General features: G+C 43.4%; 1 protein-coding gene across 1 annotated transcript in view; it reads right to left on the bottom strand.

Annotated features, from left to right (window-relative positions):
- Window positions 1-7,847: 7,847 nt before the first annotated feature.
- The window catches only part of CEP63 (centrosomal protein 63kDa), a 60,941-nt gene continuing 48,861 nt past the window's right edge, over window positions 7,848-19,927 (bottom strand). The window contains exons 10-15 of the mRNA XM_015406642.1: window positions 19,699-19,703; window positions 19,060-19,257; window positions 18,730-18,795; window positions 15,490-15,695; window positions 14,173-14,461; window positions 7,848-8,512 (exon numbers count right to left, since the gene is read on the bottom strand). Coding sequence (XP_015262128.1) covers window positions 8,354-8,512; window positions 14,173-14,461; window positions 15,490-15,695; window positions 18,730-18,795; window positions 19,060-19,257; window positions 19,699-19,703 — 923 coding nt within the window. The 3' untranslated portion in view covers window positions 7,848-8,353. The remainder of the gene's footprint in view (window positions 8,513-14,172; window positions 14,462-15,489; window positions 15,696-18,729; window positions 18,796-19,059; window positions 19,258-19,698; window positions 19,704-19,927) is intronic.

Below are 19,927 nucleotides of genomic sequence, written 5' to 3'. Positions count from 1 at the left end.
CACAACAATGAAAATTCCCTTGCTGAAACAGACCAAAACCAGTGCAGTCCAGCATTCTGTTTCCTCTAGCAGGCAGTCTCATGCTCACACACACTACAGGCCTTCCTGTTTATTTGCAGTGCCAGTATTTAGAGGTAAACAAGACTCTCGTTTCAATTTTATAGTTAATCATCATTGATGAGGTTTTAAGACTTTGCCTAATCGTTTTTTGAAGCTCACTGATAAATAGCATCTGGAAAAGGAACTACCCTCCAATGCTGGACTCACCCAAAAGAAAGTTCCATCGATCAGTGACGTCTCTGTACCTTTCTTTCTCTACAGTATGACAAAATAGCCTTCATACAAACCTATTGCTCTCTTGGCATCCCCTTAATTCCAGAAGGGTGCTTTCAGAAATTTGTTCATTATCTTCATTCCATCCCCACTTGGATCTTCACAAGGCATAAATCCCTCAGGTCAGCTGTTTGTTGCAGTTCTGCCCTTCCCACCCCCAACCTAATTAGTCAGGATTCAGGTCTTTGTTTGCTTGTTACCCAAATCAGTCCTCATAAGAAGCCTGTAACATATAGAGTATCCTACATATACATATAAAACACAAGTTTAAGGGCAAAAGGGGAACGTTTTAGTTTAATGTATACATGGGTCCCAGTTTGCCACAGTAAGTCGACAAGTAGAGAATAAGAGAAAGGAAACAAAAACTTAACCAGCAAGTAACTTTACTGCCCTAAAAGATACAGAATATAAAAACGAAGGAGTTGAGACGAAAGCACCAGACAGTGAAGCTAAACCGTTCAAACTGTAGTAACATCACAGCAATTTACATATGTTGTTGTTGTTCAGTCGCACAGTCGAGTCCGACTCTTCGCGACCCCATGGATCATCTCCCGCCAGGCCCTCCTGTCTTCCACCGTCCTCTGAAGTTGGCTCAATTTCATGTTCGTTGCATCGATGACACTGTCTAACCATCTCATCCTTTGCCGTCCCCGTCTTCTTTGACCTTCAATCTTTCCCAGCATCAGGGTCTTCTCCAGGGAGTGCTCCCTTCTCATTTGGTGGCCAAAGTATTTGAGCTTCAGTTTCATTATCTGGCCTTCCAGGGAACAGTCAGGGTTGATTTCTTTTAGGATTGACTGATTTGATCTTCTTGCAGTCCAAGGGACTCTCAAGAGTCTTCTCCAGCACCATAGTTCAAAAGAATCTATTCTTCGGCGCTCAGCCTTCCTTAATTTACATATGACAACCCAACAAAACTGTTCACTTTGCATGGTCCTAATTTTCAGTCATATTTTAAGTTAAATGCCCAATTCTTTAAATTATGTGTCCTCCCACGTGTCGTCTCTATAGCAAACCAATCCACAGATAGACAAGGGATTGCACCAAAGGGACCCAAAAATGTGGTGGATGGAACAAGAAGGGGAGGAATTTCAGAAGGAAAGGAAGAAGACCCTGATATTCACAATGCATACAGCAGTTAGGTCAGCTATTTCTTTGTTGCAGTGGAATTCAATGGGGGACACTGGCTAGTGGCAAGGCACTGTGATCTAGGATGGAAGGCAGCTATGCTAAGAAACAAGGAGACAGAGATGTGAAACTTTACAATCAGGATGGAAAGTAAGATGGGGAGAAGAAAAACATACTCTGCCTGTTTTGAAGAAGAGTCCGATAGTGCTGTAGTCTGGTGATGTCAACAATGGAAGATGGTTCAGGTGTCAAATCAACTACAAACAAGGAGGGCTTGAGATGTTTTCTGCACCTGGATTTACCTGGGCTCTGAACAGTGGAGCTCTGCTTTGGGCCTCATTTATGGTTAAAAACAGAATCCAAGACAGCATAGGATGAAAAGTTGAAGATCTGGGCCCCTATCGGTGGGTGAGCATTTTTTGTGGGTGAAGGATGATGTAAGTCCAGGGTACATGGAAGTCCAAATCTGGGTGTAGGGGAGAAAATGATGGGCACCAGGTAAGGCAACAGGATGGGAGACAGGCTTCGCCCATACCTACCAACAACAGCCAGAGAACAGGCGGACCAAACCAAGCACGTATGGGGGGGAGGGTAGAAATGGGCTAAACTGAGATCCTTCCTGGGGTCTTACCATCGGTATGCTGTTACCCTGTTGGGCCTTCTGTGGTTCTCTTATCCTGACAGTCCAAACACAGAAGAGAATTTTTAAAGCAGTTATTGGGGCATTTTCCATTAGGCTGGCCTTATCTGAGTGCGTAGTAGACTGTAAGACAGCTGAAATTGGGGGAAAGGATAGCAGTCGGAGGTTCTGATAGACAGGATTGGTATCTGGTCAAACCATGTGTGTGTGGCAGGGGCCAGACAAATGGCTAAACTAAGCTTATACCTGAGGTCGTAACATGAGTTGGCCTGGATACAGTCAACAAGGCAAAAGAGGCCAAACCAGACAACTATGGGAGGTTTGGGCACTGTCTGCCCACACCCTGTTTTTCCAAATAATCAATTCCTTTAAGCTCAGGGGTTCCTTCTGAGCAACAGTGGTACCATATAGAAGGAGGAACCAAATCACCCACTATCTGTATGCAACTGTCAAAAGTTCCACACTCTGATTCACTTTTAGCTCAAACATTGGGATGTTGTCTGGTCCATTCATTCTATAGGAACTGTACAACACACACAGTTTGCCCTCTTTCTAGGGCTGCCAAGTGGGGGCGGGTGGCGGGTAAACCCCCGCTTCGGAGACCCGATTCCCACCGCTGCGGAATCGGGCCCCAGGGGGAACTCCGCCCCCCGAAGCGCAGAGTGGCTGCGTCACCAGAGGTGATGCAACCACGTCAATCACGTTGGGGGCGTGGCCCCGATCGTCGGAGGGAAAACTCTATGGTTTTCCCTCCGACGATCAGGGCCACGCCTTCAATGTGATCGACGTAGCGCGTCACTTCTGGTGACGTGCTGGCGGCACGCACACACATCGACAGATGGCTCCCGGAGGCTCCCCCGCCGGTAAGAAAAATTGACTTGGCATCCCTACCTCTTTCACCAGATACATAGCCCACAGAGGGTGGTGGTGGTGGAGATATCTACACAAGAAAACTGGGTGGGAGGGACTGAATAGAAGTAAATACAAGCAATTTATGCTCCCCCTGGAGCCTTCTAAAACCAGTAGCTAAGGCGATAGGTAGGGCTTTGGCTCCTGCTCACCTCTGAGTAACTCAAATAGAAAAAATCCTCAGGATGGGCACAATTTAAAACTATTTTATAGCATTCTTCAATATAGGTTGACAAAATATGACATCTATTATACCCTCCAATGATAATATGGCTGCATTCATATGTCACAATAAACCTATTTTTGTTGCTTTTTTTTTTGCAACAGGCACAAATTTAGTTTGCTTTCCTGCTGGCACACTGAGCATGATTGAAAATATTTTGGTTTGTGAATTCCATTGCCTTGAGCACAGGCATTCAGGCAGATTGGAGTCTTTCCTTCCCGTAGACCATTATTCTAAACCAGGACTTAATCCCAGTTCACTACGCTGGCTGTAGATGACCTTCCCTGTCCTTTATAAAATCTTGTAATCCTTATTTATTGTATGTACTAAACTGTTTTCAGTGCAATGCTATCTAATTTTGTAATTCCATTTCTTTGCACTGTCATGTGTATAACGCTGTTCTTATTGCAATGTTTTAAATTGTATAATTGCCCTTGAATCTCAGCAAGGCGGATAATAAATGAAGTAAATAAATAAATCATGTGCACAAAGATTGTTCCTGATCACCTCTGAAGATCTTTAATGGACAGACAAGCTAACTGTTGGTTGCTATCTTCGATGTCTAATAAATACTAAATATTAGCCACAGCACAATCCTTAAATACTCTTTGAACTCTTACAATACAGATTACCAATTAAATGCACAAATGTACAAGTAGATTTCCAAAAGATTTTTAAATACATAAAGTAGAAGGCACACATCTGGCTCAGCCTCACAAACGAAAAGGAAACTCTTTGGTGTTCTTAAAAGTCTCAGTTCAAAGACAAAACTCCCCTCCAGCTTCATTAATTATAAAATCGTTAAAGCTAACTGATTATTCTTAAGGGATGTTCAACATTCGGGAGGCATGGAAACCCTGCAGCCACAGATAAAAGCGCCTCAGAAGTCTGCAGTAGCTTTGTCATCACCCTCCAGGATAAACAAACTTCCTCCTCTTCCTCCAAAACATGCATATTTACAGTCTCAACACACATTAAGCCCACTCAAGAGACATTAGGATATTGCTCACGAGTTACGCATATACCCCCAACTTTTTACTTATCAAGAACTATCAGGCACCCTCTAGTAGTTTCTGTACCCCTGAATATGCAGGGAAGGACCAGGAATGTCAGCCTCCTTGTGCAATTGGCTCATCTCAAATTACGCATTCATTTTGGGACTGACAGATTGGTCTGCCAAAGTTCAGAACTGTCTCAGGTTCTTGGCACCTGTGTGATTCCAGCTCTCTTTCCAAGAACAAATCAATGTTTCCCTAGAATTAACCAACGAAAGTACCTTTGCTGTAGGAAAATATATTAAGCGGCACAAGGCATGGGAGGAAATTCTGATAGTTCATAGCCTTTATGGGTCAGAGATTACCCCAAATATGTATGAGGATTAAAAAAAAAAAAAAAGAATACTCAGAATGTTTAAAGTTTAGATTTTGGTGGCTCATCCTTGGATGCACTTTAGCTGGCTCAAACTAGGTTAGGGTTTTCACAATGTAAGAATCTTTTCAAGATTAATTAGCAGGAGGAACAATTAGGCACTACCACCTGACCTATGAAACCCCAAAGAAAGCTATGTGAAACTACACTGTTGCATGTATCACCTTTTCTTTAGATTTAATTGGAGCAGAAAATTTAAGGCTGTGTTCACACACACACTTATTTTTATGCCTGGAATATATTCACTCACACATTTGAAGCTTACACTTCAATCTACTTCAAGTCAAGTCTCTCTTCCCCCAACCCCACAATAATATCCTTCGTATTTTTCCTTGCCCCCATCCACTGCAGATGACAGCAGTGGTCATTGCACAGTGTGAGTGTACCCACTGGAATCAAATGGGTTTTACAAATGACACTGCAGGACCTTTGCAAACAAAGCTATACAATTAGGTATCAAATGGAGCCCCTCTTGGTGGGAAGTTGTATAGCTACAGCATTAAAGCTATATTGGCTGCTGCCAGCCCTGTAGCTAGGGAATTTTGGGAGAGGGGGCCTTGGGGGGCCTGTCAGTTAATTAAATGCAAGTACAGTGCAGTTGGTAAGTTGGAGCACTTTGGGGGCAGCCCAGGAGGGAGGGGGCCCAAAAGAAACACTAGGGGGCCGGGCCCTGTGGGCCCCATGTTAGCTACCAGGCTGCTGCTCCAGCCAATGCAATTGTCTTATGCAATGTGCAGGAAATTAAGTGATGCAAATGACAGAGTACATTTCCTGCCATTCAGCCCCACTGGTATAGCCTTGCAGAGTTTGCAGCCCAAGGTTGGTGGGGCTACAGTGGGAACAATACAGATCAATAATAAAACTCATTCTATCTGGCTATAGTGTACAATTTGAGTGGAGCTGCCACCCTGGCAGCTAGGCTGCCCCTTTCCCACCCCCACCTTTCTAGCCCTAAAGTGGAAACAAGTTTGACTTGCAAGTCACAAGTGTTATTTTTCTCAGATTTAGGAAGGAAAGGCATGGGCCTCTTCTGTATTTCTCATTTATCACCAATCTCCATTTTCCACTCAATTTTTTAACATTGAACCTAACTAAATAAATGACAAATAACCACATTGTCTTAATAAATTTTATTTGAAATTGCATTGGGAAGGATCCAGAAGTACTTGCATGTTCGGAAAACTCCATTCCGATGGAATTCATTTCCATGTGCAAGAAAAGATGCAGAGCTCCTTGAAAATATTCAGCCATCTGGAGAGTAAATCTACAGTGATAACTGCTAGAGACAAGGGGCACATGTTTCCTGTGTTCCGAGCTACTTTACAGGAATAAAGGGCTCATGCACAAAGAGGACAGAGCACATTCATTTCATTGGGACAGAACAACCAGTTTTCAACCACAGGAAATGCTTTTTGTGCATTTTGACAGGCATTATTTACCATCCTACAGAACTGAGTAAATCAGAACGTGTTATTGTTTTGGCATGTCTTCATGTTGGGTGTGATTCTATGTCATCCATCAGTGTCAAACTACTGTATGTGCAAGTGCTGGAAAAGAGTGGTGTAAAGCCGTAAAAAGAAACTCAGCAAGCATAGCCATGTTGGTCAGTCTGTAGAAGCAGAAAAGAGTAAGAGTCCAGTAGCACCTTAAAGACTAACAAAATTTGTGGTAGAGTATGAGCTTTGGTGAGTCATTGCTCACTTCTTCAGATACAGCCAGGGCAGTTTTTGTAGAAAAAGCCCAGCAGGAACTCATTAGCATACTAGGCCACACCCAACATCAGATTCTTATTAGCATATTAGGCCACACCCGACAGCACAGCTCCCTCCCAGGATCGGCTTCCCCAGGTGCCCCACAGCTTGCGGGGCACATGGGGAACCCAAGGGAAGGAAGGCAGTTTCTGGGATCGGCTTGGCTTCCCCAGGATCAGCTTGGCTGGATCCTCCCTGGATCGGCTTGGCTTCCCCAGGCGCCCAGCAGCTTGCGAGGCACCTGGGGAACCCGAGGGAGGACAGGCTGTAGGCGTGGCCAACTCGGAAGCCAGCCGGAACACTGTTCCTGTGTGTTCCTGCCCAAAAATAGCCCTGGATACAGCTATCTGAAGAACTGAGCAATGGCTCACCAAAGCTCATACCCACCACACATTTTGTTAGTCTTTAAGGTGCTACTGGACTCTTACTCTTTTCAGCAAGCATAGCATGTTAACAAGCTGGGAAGACAACTACTCTTGCAGGCAAAATGCATATACGGATACAGAGCAAGAATTCCCCAAATGGTGATCTGATTAAAGAGTTGCTAGTAAAGCCCAGCACCACTTTTCTCAGGTTTGGAAGCTAAACCTTATAAAATGAGAGCTGGTGTGATACAGTGGTCGGAGCATCAGACTAGGATCTGGGACACCCAAGTTCAAATCTCCACTCAGCCATAAAAGTTTGTTGGGTGACCTTGGCCCAGTCACCCTCTCAGCCTAACCTACCTCACAGGGTTTTTCTTGTGAGGATAAAATGTAGAAGGGAGAATGATACTGTAAGCTTTTTTTGGGTCCGCAGTAGGGCACAAAAGCAGGGTATAACTATCTAAAATGTATAAAAAGGAAAATAAATCTTCTCTGCCACATCCATGGGCTTCTCTGACTTGCAGAAATAAAGGCAGGCTAAATAACAGATCAAAAGAAAATTTTGAATAGAAAAAGTTAAAGAGATTTAGAGCTCAGCTGAACACTTTGTTTCAAGGATTTGGAAGGGGAAAAGCCTGAATGTCTCTTCATATTTTGAAATTTTACTGGAAATGAAATTTTAAGTTTGATAATTCAGAGGTTCAAAATCTTATTAGAAATTCAGCTAAGATTACCCAAAGAGCAACTGGCAGACGGGATGAGTTGGAGGTAGGAAAGGATAATTGGTTTTCTCAAGGACAAGCGCCATTCCTTGCTGGAACTAAACCTCCTCTTAAAAGTCGTCTGGCACACTGACCAAGCTCCTAAATTTGCTCTCATGGCTGTGAACAGCTGCTTTGCACTCCATAAGGCAGCTGTTGTATAAGTAAAATTGCTCTCATTTATCGGTGTTTACTGCTTACCTTCTGAACCAACTTACCTCATACAGTAGAACACCTTCCCTTTTTAAAGAACATTCCAGCAGAAACAGCTGATCATTAATTCAGTATTTGGTATGCAAGTGAGGACAACAGCAACGAGACACAGGAAATGTTTTTTACCAACACCATAGGAGAACAAGAACCAAAACTGCAGGTCTTTTACATGGTTACTCAGTTTCATAACATGTAGCAAACGCTCATGAAAACAGATTGTTACCTGATACTCTAAGCAGCCATTGTGATGGTCTTTATTTATATAACAATAAAATGAGAAACACCCTAATATTTCTTCACATATATACATAAAATTATGTTAAGTTCTTTCCACAGTCTGCTATACAACTCCCTCCTTCAGGAAGCCATATATTGTTTTTGTATCACTGTATGCTCCAGGGCAACACAAACCAATATGGCAGGTAGAATGTTTTTTGCAATAGTTCAGGTACTGTGATCAGACAAGGAGTTTTGCTTCAGATAAAACTCATTTTCTAGGTTTTAACACAGCTGAACAGCCCAATAACAGCTGCATGGACCACAGACACCTCTATTCACTGCTGGACGTGTCTCACATTAAGCCGGCTCTCACCAGTCCATTGTCACTGCTGCTGTGTGTACTGTTGCACTGTCTTTTCACTCTCCCTTTTCAACTCCTCAATATGCACATCTAAACATTCCAAGATATACTGAGATCGTACTTCCTCTTCTTCCAGGAACTTCGTAGCAATCACACCAATGTTTGCAGTAGGCAGAGGGCTCTAAAAAGAAAATGCAAGTGTTGAACTTTGGGACAGGAGGAGTCTTTGGACCTACATGCTACGTTTTGTCATGAAACTGTGATGGAGAAAACACTGCACTACAAACATTAGTTTACAATGTATTGATGGAAATCCACAAGCTTCATCCCTTCGTCTTAAATACAAATGAAATCCTCATTACCAAGGTAACCAGAAATGCAGCTGTACTGATTAAAACGCTCTCAAGTCATTTTAAGAACAACATCCACATCTTGTAAATGACTTTAAGCACATTTCAAATTTGTTTTTCATAGAGCTGTTGCCTTTAAAGTGGTGAAGAATCTGAAATTTCCTAAGGGACACAAAGTCCTCAGTTTTCACTAATTAAATCTGGACTGGTCTAACACATTTTATTTTTTTCTGAAGTAAACCAGCACTCTTGCTTTATTTGACACTATCTAGCTTCATACAAATTATGACCTGGAGATAGATGACATGTCCAAAGATGATCACTCTGTAAATGTTTCATCAGGCTACCAATCCACAAATAACTACAGTAATTCAAATGAAGTTGGGGAAAGTATAAGCCAGAGGTGCTACAAAGACTAACAATGTTGATTCCTACAATAGCTTTCATGAGTCAGAGTCCATTTCATTAGATGCATGAGGGGTACATCCTTTAGCCCAGTTTATATATACAACAGAAAGATAGAAGGGGGGGGGATGAATGTTACAAAGAAAGTCCAGCTTATAACACAATCCAACCCAAAGTGAATGGATTTCTGTAGCTAAGTCTTCCAGTAACAGAGTGACCAACCTCCTCAAACACCTAAAATCATACTTCACCTTCTTTACAGTCAGGAAACAAATCTTGGAATTACAGTTATATTAGTTTTCAGTTTGGTTTTAAGATGTCAGTGTTGCAAAGGGTTTCAAGCCCTAATGAACTAAAAGGGACTTACTTCTGAGTAAACATTCTCAGGACTGGGATACAGGTTCTTCACACTGCCCCCATCATTTAAAAGCCTACCTCAGCAGCCATATAGTTTAGGAAGTACACTTGTTAAAGTTCAAGTTCGAAAACTTCAAGACCTTATGAAAAGTTCGTGTAACCTGATGTACTTTGCACAGGTTGTGTAAGGGACATTTGGTGCCCAACACTGTCTCTTCAGGTCCACACCAAGCATGATTCAAACTGCGAGTGCTTCAAGTTCTAAGTAGGTTGGGATCAGGGTACTTTAAGGATTACATTCCTTCCACAAGAATGAATCTACCGACACTGTTACTGTAGGTTCTGCTAAAGGTAAAAGTTCCCTTGCTCAAAAACATGTAGTTCTGCTACATGAGCTCTAATTCTCAGTTGTGAGGTAGGTGTGCACAAGATACAAGGTCATTTGGTATTGGCACCTTGCCTACGGAATGCCCTTCCTACTGCTACTTTCCAGGTATCCACTGTTTGAGCGTTAAGTGCTAGGTAAATATGTGTTTATTCTCCCTAGGCATTTGGCAATCAGAAAGGCTTTTTGGTGGCTATTTCTGAACTGTTTATTCTCTCCATACTTTACTGCTAGACGCTTAAAGATTATAGTATTCTTATGTTCTTACTGTTTAAATTGTTGTTAATCATGCTTTTTAACTACATTGTAAACTGCCCCTAGAACCACCAGGAGGCAGGGGAGGGGGCATTTCCCCTCCTTTGTTTCCTCCCCTCTCCCCCTTCCTCTCTGCCTCTCACTCTTTCTCCATCCAGTTATCCCATCTCTAACTTTCTCCCTCTGTTTGCCCCCCTACACAATCACTCTCTTTCCATCCCCTACTCCAATCACTCTCTTTTTCTCTTTCTTCCCCCCATACCTGATCACTCTCTCTTTTTCTGTGTTCGCCTCCCCCGCCAAGGCTTCCCCGCATAGCTCCCATGGAGCTCCTCTGGGCAAGCCAGCAATTCCCCCCACGCTCTATGCAGCTCACCCGAAGCAGCTCTGGGCAAGCTAGCAGAGACTTCCCTCCCCCCACACACCACTCTCTGCAACTCACCCAGAGCAAAGTCTTCCCTCCCTATGCCCCGCCACTCTTTGTGACTTGCCCAGGGCAGTTCCCAGCGAGCTGGCAGAGTCTCGCCACGCATCCCCCGCAGCTCGCCCAGAGCATCTCCTGCTGGCACTCTTCCCTCCCCCCGCTACTTTCTACAGCTTTCCCAGAGCAGCTCTGGGAGAGCTGGCAATCTTCCCCCCCCAACACACACACATACACACAGCTCTCTCAGGCCAACAGATTCTTCCGTTGCAGGCTGCCAGACCCAGGGTGGCTCCCAGCTGCTGCACCTCTATCGCTGGGAAATTATTCTTCAGGGGGGGGGGAATTTAAATTCCCCATCATTTCTTTTTAAATAGTCAGATTTTTCTACAAACATAGGGGGTCCCCTGAGTTTGCAGAAACATCTTAACATCTGCATGGCCCCAATTCGGAGATTTAAGTATCTGCAGAGGGGGCCACAGGTAAATAATAGTATATAGATTTTAGATAGCATTTATTGTATATGGCCAAAGGCTATTACAGTCAATGACATAGAGCAGCATTTCCCAGCCTATGGAAGTGGGTCACAGACTTCTGTAGGCTTATGGCAGTTTCCCCCCTCCTTGCCTGTTGCCTAGCCAAACTCATACTGAATCTCTAAAGTGGAGAAGGTGGGGCACAGCCAGCCGGCCAGTCATCTGTCTTTAGCAAGTGAGGCTGCAGCTGTGTGCCAGGATGCTTCCTTGCCCAACTCGGCGGCAGCTAGCTCCATTTCCTCCTCCTTTTCTTTCTCAGTAGGTAGTTAAGGTGAACTTCGGGGTGAGCACAAAACACATTAAGCAGCCGTTTCTGCTGCAACAAAACTACTTGCTACCTCCCCCCTTTATTTGCCAACTGATAGGAAAACGAAATTTCCCTTGGACTGCAAGAAGATCAAATCAGTCAATCCTAAAAGAAATCAACCCTGACTGTTTCCTGGAAGGCCAGATAATGAAACTGAAGCTCAAATACTTTGGCCACCAAATGAGAAGGGAGCACTCACTGGAGAAGACCCTGATGCTGGGAAAAATTGAAGGTCAAAGAAGACGGGGACGGCAAAGGATGAGATGGTTAGACAGTGTCATAGATGCAACGAACATGAAATTGAGCAAACTTCAGAGGACGGCGGAAGACAGGAGGGCCTGGCGTGATCTGGTCCATGGGGTCGCGAAGAGTCAGACTCGACTGTATGACTGAACAACAAAGGAAAAAGAAGACAGGGACAGTGGCTGACACTGCAATGGGGGAGGGAGGGAACGGCCAATAGTGAGCTGCGTGAGGATATACTGAAACAAATAACGGGAATGCCCTTTGGTAACAATGGGTGAGGTTTGAAAGCCCATCAGATATAATGGGAGCCAGGAATACCAATTAATTTGCATGGGCTCTGTTACAATACATTACAGCACACAAAAGTTCCAACAGAAATGCAGAACAGTTTTCAAGAAACCAACAACAGGCCTGGAATGACAGCCCCCAAAGTAGAATTATGGTCCCCGGCCCCAGACAGACTGCTCTGGGCCTAAAATGAAAGTCCCCAGAGTGGAATGATGGTCCTGAGAGTAAAATAAAAGTGTTCCAGGATGGTAATGACAGCTCTCAGAGTGGAATGATGGTCCCTGGGAATAGCATAAGTGTTCTAGGACTAGAATGGCAACCCCCAGAGTGGAATGATGAACCCTGAGATAGCAGAACTGTTTTCGGACTGGAATGACAGAACACTTCTGCTATGCCTAGGAGCAGTCAGTCCACTCTGGGTGTGGTCATTCCAGTCCCAGAACACTTATGCTACTCCCAGGGGCCATCATTCCATTCTGGGGAGCTGTCATTCCACTACTAGAGTACTGATTCCAGTCCCCAAGGGTTGTAATTCCACTCGGGGCTGTCATCCTATGCCAAGAGCAGTTTATCTGATTCCAGGGGCCATCATTCAACTCTGGGGACTGCCATTACAGACCCAGGGCAGGTCTCTCAATCCATTCCACATTTTTGTTGCAACTTTTGTTTGCTGTAATGTATTTCAATAGAGCCCAAGCAAGTCAATTGGCATTCCTAGCTCCCATATCCACAATGTGACACGGAAACTGCTTTGCCAGAGCCTTCTGAACAGCTTTGGGCTTTGGACATGATTCTAACATTCCATCTCATTTTTTAAAAATAAGTAAATCTGCTCTTTTGATTCATGAGCTACTGACTAGCAACATCTGCTTTTTCACTGGGTGAGGTTTGCACTTGGTGTAGTAGCACCGATGGGGGAACAGAATGATCTTCTTGTACCTTCCTCTCACATTTTTTATTATTATTATTATTTTCAATCCAAGAAGGGTCTCTCTGATGTGTTCCCCAAGCCTGAATCTCACAAGCTTAAAATCCCAGCTTCATTCCCTCCCTCACACTAGCCACTGACAGAAACAGAATGTGTCTGGGACTCTGGACAGGATATACTGGTTGGAGCAGATGATCAGAAGAAAACAGAAGGTGGTTAATTTTAAGAAACAGATGTGTTTCCCAAAAGAAGAATGTCAGAGGACCCAGGACGAGGCGACTCACCAGGAAGGAGAGGACGTCCATAAATAGAGCCCAAAGATACAAAAACCAAGGAGACCGGGAGAGCAAGGGAATCCCGGAGGGAACCCCGGAAGACCTACCCCGATGGCGGCAACACAGTTACAACAGAAGAGCCGGCCCTGACAGGAGGGAAGCTCGAAGGGCAGGCAGGGGAGAATTGTGTCTTTAAGCAGGAGGGAGAAACGGCTGATGAGAATAAAGAAGGAACCTGATCTCATCCAAGGAGGAAGGATTAGAACAAAACAAAGACTGGATCAGCTGTGCTGGAACACTGACCAGGAGTTTTCGGGCTAATGAGGAGGTCACTCCTAGATAGGGAGAGATTCCCTGGATCTGAGGTTTGAGAAACAGCCTTCAGCTTCTATTGCCGGTCTCCCCGCCGCTCATGACACCACCCGAGATGAAATACGCAGAGAAATCGTGACAAAGAAATGTTCCACTGAAGTTAAAAAAAATATCAATGGAAAGGGAGAGATTCTTCAATCCTAAAACAGTATTATAAGAGAGGAGCTTCAGGTTTAGAATCTGAAGCTTTGAACTAATTAGGGAACAACCCAAGTAAACCCCAACCTCTTTTCCATGCTTTGCTTTCTCAATCACTATTTTAGAGAAGAAATGAATGGGATGGCAGGGGTTGGGACTTGGCTCTGTATGCCCAGATGAGGAACTGCCCCCCTCCCTACTTTTGTAGGTCTCCTCTGAAACTCCTCTGAAACTCAATTTACAAGGCAATCCTATGCCCGTTTACCTGGGGGTAAGCCCTGCTAAATATAATTACTTTTTTTCTGAGCAGATTCAAGTGGGTAACTGTGTTGGTCTGAAGCAGCAGAACAAAGTTTGAGTCTGCTTCTTAAAGGTGCCACTGCCTCAGTTTAATTTCAGAGCATCCATTTCCATTATGTTTTTGTGAGCAATTCACTGCCACCTGAATTCCTGGTAGGCTTCACTTGAAAGACTTTTTTGTGTCTTTTCAAACAGGTAATCTGAGAGACAAATAAATCCCAGCACCCTCACTTTGGTGTCACATAGTGCATTCATAATTTTTTATTCTTACTACTTACCAAAGACAGAAGTTCCCTTTCATGACTGATGTCACACTTTTCCAGCATATCATCAGTAAGTTTCTTATTTCCAAGTTGCAATGAATCTGACCCCAGGTGATGGTCGTAGGACAAGGCTTCAGTTGATGTGCCCCTACTGACCTTAGGGGATAATGCAGCTGGGACCCTTCTAGATGATGAACACTCCACTTTCTGGATTTCTTCTTCATAGCGCTGAACAGTTGAGTCAAACTTAACCCGAAGGGCTCTCATTTCTTCTTCATGCTTGCACTGAAGCTTCTCCACTCTCCTAGACATAAATTGGCAATAATAATTTAATTTTTTAAAATTTATTTATTTATTGGATTTTTACCCCACCCTCTCAGCCAAGGCCGGCTCAGGGTGGCTTACATAAAATCAGTACATCATTTACAATAAAACATAAGTCAATTTAGGTTAAAACAATTCTAAAATCATTAGGCTATACAACTCAATAAAGTGCTAGTAGCATTAATTCCCAATGGCTATAATTACTCAGTTCACACTTCTCATAGTTGGTTCTTCGATCTTCTTTTAATTGTCCTTCTGGTGACTCAAGCTGTTATTAAGAATTCCGGAGAAACAAAGGGCTCTCTCACCTTCAGCTATCAGTTGTTAATTGTTAACGGTAGTGGTTAACTGTGGTGGTTAACGGTGGTGGTGGCTCCAAAAGCCTGGCGGAAGAGCTCCATTTTACAGGCCCTGAGGAACTGCACAAGGTCCCGCAGGGCCCTAATCTCCTCTGAGAGCTCATTCCACCAGAGTGGAGCCACCACCGAGAAAGCCCTGGCCAGCTCCTTTTACCTTCAAATGTTACAGAAAAATGCTTACGGTTCCTATGGAACAGCTCCTTTTACCTTCAAATGTTACACAAAAAAGCTTAGGGTTCCTAAGAAAAAATTTCCACTGCTTCAGGTAAAAATCCCTGAAGCAGAGAAAACATGTAGCGAATTCAAAGTGTAACAGTACAGTGAGTCTTAGTGATACTCAATGTATAGATCAATACTAGAACTGTGTTTTCCATATCAGTGATCCATCAGAAGACCTGCAAGGGATGGGAGGGAAGACAGACAGATGGACCCCAACTGGTTGAATTCATACATCTTTTTTCAGTGTTTCTCCAAACCTGCTTTGATAGCAGTGGCAATAAACAAAAGCATAAACAAGAGCTCTCCCACAATCAAACAGCCATTGTGAGAAAGGTTGGAGGTTCTAAAAAGGCATTTCAGAATGGCTTCAGCTTTTACTACTGGCTAAAAACAGCAGTATTTCAAACTTCCTAAGGCTGTGTAGATTTACCTGGCCTCTGTATTCTTGATCTCAGTCACTTGTTGCTGCAAATGTTGCAAAATACTCTCATATTTCTCCTGGGAGACCTGAGAGGAAGCTTCCAGTTTGGCTCGAGTTTCTGCTAGTTCCTTTTGCAGTTGCTGGTTCTCAGCCTCCACTCTATTTAGGGCCTTGGCATGACTTTCCTGGAGTTCTGTCACAGCTGTGATTTTCACCTTACAAAGACAAAAATAATTCACTGAGTGGTGCCTGGTTTTGTTCACAAGCCTAGGTCTCCCTAAAGTTAGCAATGCGATTTTAAGAAGTAAAAATTCCAAGCCTTCTACTGGGGGAAAAATCCCTTTAGAGTGAAATCAATCACAGGTTGTCTGACCCAGTCTATATCTAGACAGACTGAACTAATCAAACCTACAGAGGTACCAGCTTCCCTCATTCGTCTCAATTGGGTGTGAACTTCAAGACCAATTTGTGATCACTTAAACGTCAGTCACATTAAATGTGTTCCAGCTGTACAGCTCACCATTTTACACCCAAAGCCAATGGGACTGCCTGCTTGGAGCTGGGTGTACTCTGAACCTCCTGACATTCCATTCGTTTCAAACTGCTATGTGATTAGTGTATTTGCTGGCTGGAAAGAAAAGCTTAAATAACCAGCTGGGACTTACTCCTCTAGAGCAATGAGTCCAAGATCCTATTACAGACAAAACCAACCACACTTGCAAACACAAATCAGAACATAAGGATACCAGCTCCACAGCCCGGAGTAAAAAAAAAATTCAATTTTTAGAATGCCACTTCCAATTTTTCATCTCAGGATTTAACAACTAAATTAGTAAAATTATGTAATTTATTTAACACACAAAGCATGATAAAGAACTTGCAACAGCTTCAACACTTCTGGACACACTAAAATCTCATCCTAATTTTTCAGGTGACATTTTCCTTCTTTATTTAAAGTGGAAATATAGAACCTCATAGTTTTTCTTGTTTTGTTGTGTCCCCCCCCCCAAGCCAAATAGATCAAGATACTGATAAATTCATGCGGTGAAATAACACCTCACCCCACAAAGAGTAGCTTGTCTAAAAATGTATAATGTTGGATACAGCATACTAAATTTCCAGTCTCCTAGCATGTCAAGGGCTAGTTTAATATAGCCTTTCCCTGCTAGACATATTCAAATAGTTGCTCATCCATGAAGTTCACTGGGTGACCTTGGGCCAGTCACACATACTTAGTCCTTATAGGGTTGTTCGTAGAATGAAATGGAGAATCTCTGATGTAGAAACTGAAGGTGGGGGGCATTTTTGCAAGCCAAGAGCCAGTGCAATGTACAGAGTGCCCAACAATACCAGTGCAATCACAGACTGCCCAGGAGAACCTGGTGCCAGTGTAGCAATGCCAGCACAACAGGACACACAATCACATTCCAAACAAGGGGGGGGGGTTGCAAGCCCAGCAGAACCAGTGTAATGTACTAGTGCCCAGCAGAACCCAGTGCCAATATGCCAATGCCAGTTCCATCACAATCCAAACAAGGAGGGGCATTTTTGCAAGTCCAGCAGAACCAGTATAATGTACAAGGTGCATAGCAGTACCAGTGCAATCATAGAGTGCCCAGCAGAACCCAGTGCCACTGGGATTGCAAACTTAAAAGAACTGATTTCAAAATACAGAGCCACAAATCCAAGCAGGGTGGGTGGGATTTTGCTAGGTCTGCGCAAGAAAGGGGTAAGTAAACACAAAAAAACTTGGGCAAAGGGAGGGGAGGAAACCCTCTTGAAACTGACATGACTAGTTTGAAACTGACAACAATGTTTCCAAGACTGGAGAATTCTGCCCCGCCTTTGAAGTTTGGTAAACATTTTCTTTGAGCCCCCAGAGTCTGTCTGGAAATGTATCCATTTAGGAACCAGCAGGAACCTCCAGGAACTGTCTGAAAAGTTCATTGAAAGTTGACCTGCCATGAAAGTTGACCTGCCATGAACTTTAGTTCATGAACCACAAACCAGGAAAAATTCATCATGAACTTTAGTTCCTGAGCTGGTTGGTGCCCATCCCTACACACCACATTGAGCTGCTCTCCCACTGCATTTAAAATAAAATTGACAAAGGCTCTTTTAGCCACTGGAAGACATTTTCATTTTGGATATATTGGGTGAGCATTTAATGTTAGTAATTTGGAGGACTACAGTCCCAAGTCTAGGGCCTTAAAATGAAATTGGTCAAGGCTTTTACCCATGGAGATGTGCACCTCCATGAAATTAAAAAAAAAAAAAGGACAGGAAAGAGTCCTGAATCTGGACACCAAGGAAAGAAGAAAAGGAGGAGGGAAGATGCCACTGACTGATGAATGACATCTAATGTGCAGGAGACATCCCATGATGATTCAGGGCAAAGCATGCCTGATCAGCAGCTTCCTAGGTAGCTTCCTTGCCAGATACTGCTCTTTCTCACAAGACTACTCATTTTGAATGACAAACAAAAGTCCTCCTGGGACCTTCATAAAACAAGCTAGAAGTGGGCATTTCTGAAACACTGATCACATTTTTGTGACATTCTCAGTATCCATGGGCTTCTCCAGAGATCATCCAAGGAGAAAAGTAATTTCCTATAGGCAAACCTGATTCTGTGACTAATATGGAACAAGTCTAACCTGCTACAGCTATATAGATGAAACAAGTCCTACGATTCCAGCAACATATGACCATGCACAACAGCATGCACAACAGCATCGTTATTATTGAGAAGAGACTACAAGTGATGTAAATGAGGCACTGTGATCATACATCTATGACCAGTGGCAATATGGATGGTTTCAAATAAGTTACTATACATCTATGGTTCAACCAAAACGGCATGTGGACAGCCTGTAAATGCCACCTTTTACAGCTATTTTCTGCTACAGATTTCTTCACAAATCTTCACTTAAGGCTACTTACACTGACCCCTAGTGGTCATAACATATAAAATACATGTACCAGGAGTTCCATGTCTTTTTATCTCAATCCTTAACATGTTTACTCAGAAGTCAGTCCCACTGATTTCCCTTAAGCTCCACTGAGTCCTTGTACACTCTCTGTGCCTATGTCTCCCAACGTCAGGAGAAAAATATCAGATCACCTTCCTGCTTTGTGTAAATATATGAAAGATGTTCTTCTCTGCACAACAAACACGATAGCTAAGTGCTATCCAGAGGCGACAAGTATACTTCACTGGAAATGTCACATCTCCATCACTTCATACTTTACCTTCTGCAGCATTTCTGAGAGATGGTGATTTTCTTGTCTGAGAGCTTCCAGCTGAGACAGGACAGCCTTCAGAAAGAGATTTTTTTTAACTTAGTACTTGATTTTTCCAATTGTCAGTACATGCCACCCACCAAGATAATTAACTGTTGTTCAACCCATCAACTTATTAGAATGCATAAATCCCAACTCCCATCTTCGGAAAATTTTTAGTCCTTTGTAAATTTACATGTTCAAGTTTAGCCAACCGCACCAAAGGGTCAGAAACAAGCGTGCATCCAGGGTTTCTGTCATCATAAATCAGAATATTGGTAAGCAGACAAGCCATTGTACCCTGTGCTCCACTGCCTTTCGCTCTGCTTTTTCAATCTCCAGTCGTAGCTGCTGATCCAAGTTCAAGGAAGAACCATTAGCTGAGGCAATCGTGATGTCGCGCTGATGTAACTCCCATGTTAGCTGGGAGACCTCCTGCTTCATTCCTTCCAACTCACCACTGTGACTTTGCTCCATGTGGGACAACTGCTCCTTTAACTAGACAAGAATGCATACGAATTTTCAATGATGCATTGCAGAGATGATCAACAATGGATTTGGGATACTGCAGCATGAGCCAACATAAAGTTTGCTGGAAGCACACCATCCCTAAATCCACTCACTGTTTGTTTTGAACCCTCAACTGTAGCCTTATTATGCAATGTAATAGCTCTGTCTCCCTTTTCTATACACAATCACCTCCTATGTTCTGAAGAAGACGTACTCAGCCAAATCAGGGATTCATTCATGGTAAACTGTCAAATTATCCACAAATAGATCAGTAAACTGTGTCATTCATGTTCTGGTATTGTAATAGTCACTGCCTCACCCCCACCCTGCACCTACGAGGCTTCCACTGGACGCACTGCCAGTAAAAGTTGTGGTGTGACAAAGTAGAGTCCATCTGTAGAAAATACTTGGATCTACGATTTGTAGCACCAGCACTAGTGTAAGAAGAACAAAACAGGAGAGCCTCCTACATGCAATGCAATCATGGTGCAGAATGTATCAACTGACATCCTATACCTTGTTCACACGTCATCATCTTCTAGTATCCAACAGCGCCTATATTTGACTCCAACAGTCTACATTTGACTTTCACACATTCCAGTAATGCTCGAACCTATTTTAATGCACCACCACTACAAGGCCCTTACCTTATTAATCT

Source organism: Gekko japonicus, unplaced genomic scaffold (genome assembly GCF_001447785.1).
Source record: "Gekko japonicus isolate JY-2015 unplaced genomic scaffold, Gekko_japonicus_V1.1 scaffold1947, whole genome shotgun sequence".
Taxonomy (NCBI): domain Eukaryota; kingdom Metazoa; phylum Chordata; class Lepidosauria; order Squamata; family Gekkonidae; genus Gekko; species Gekko japonicus.
The sequence above is the reverse complement of the archived record's forward strand: the minus strand, read 5'-3'. Positions and strand labels throughout refer to the sequence as shown.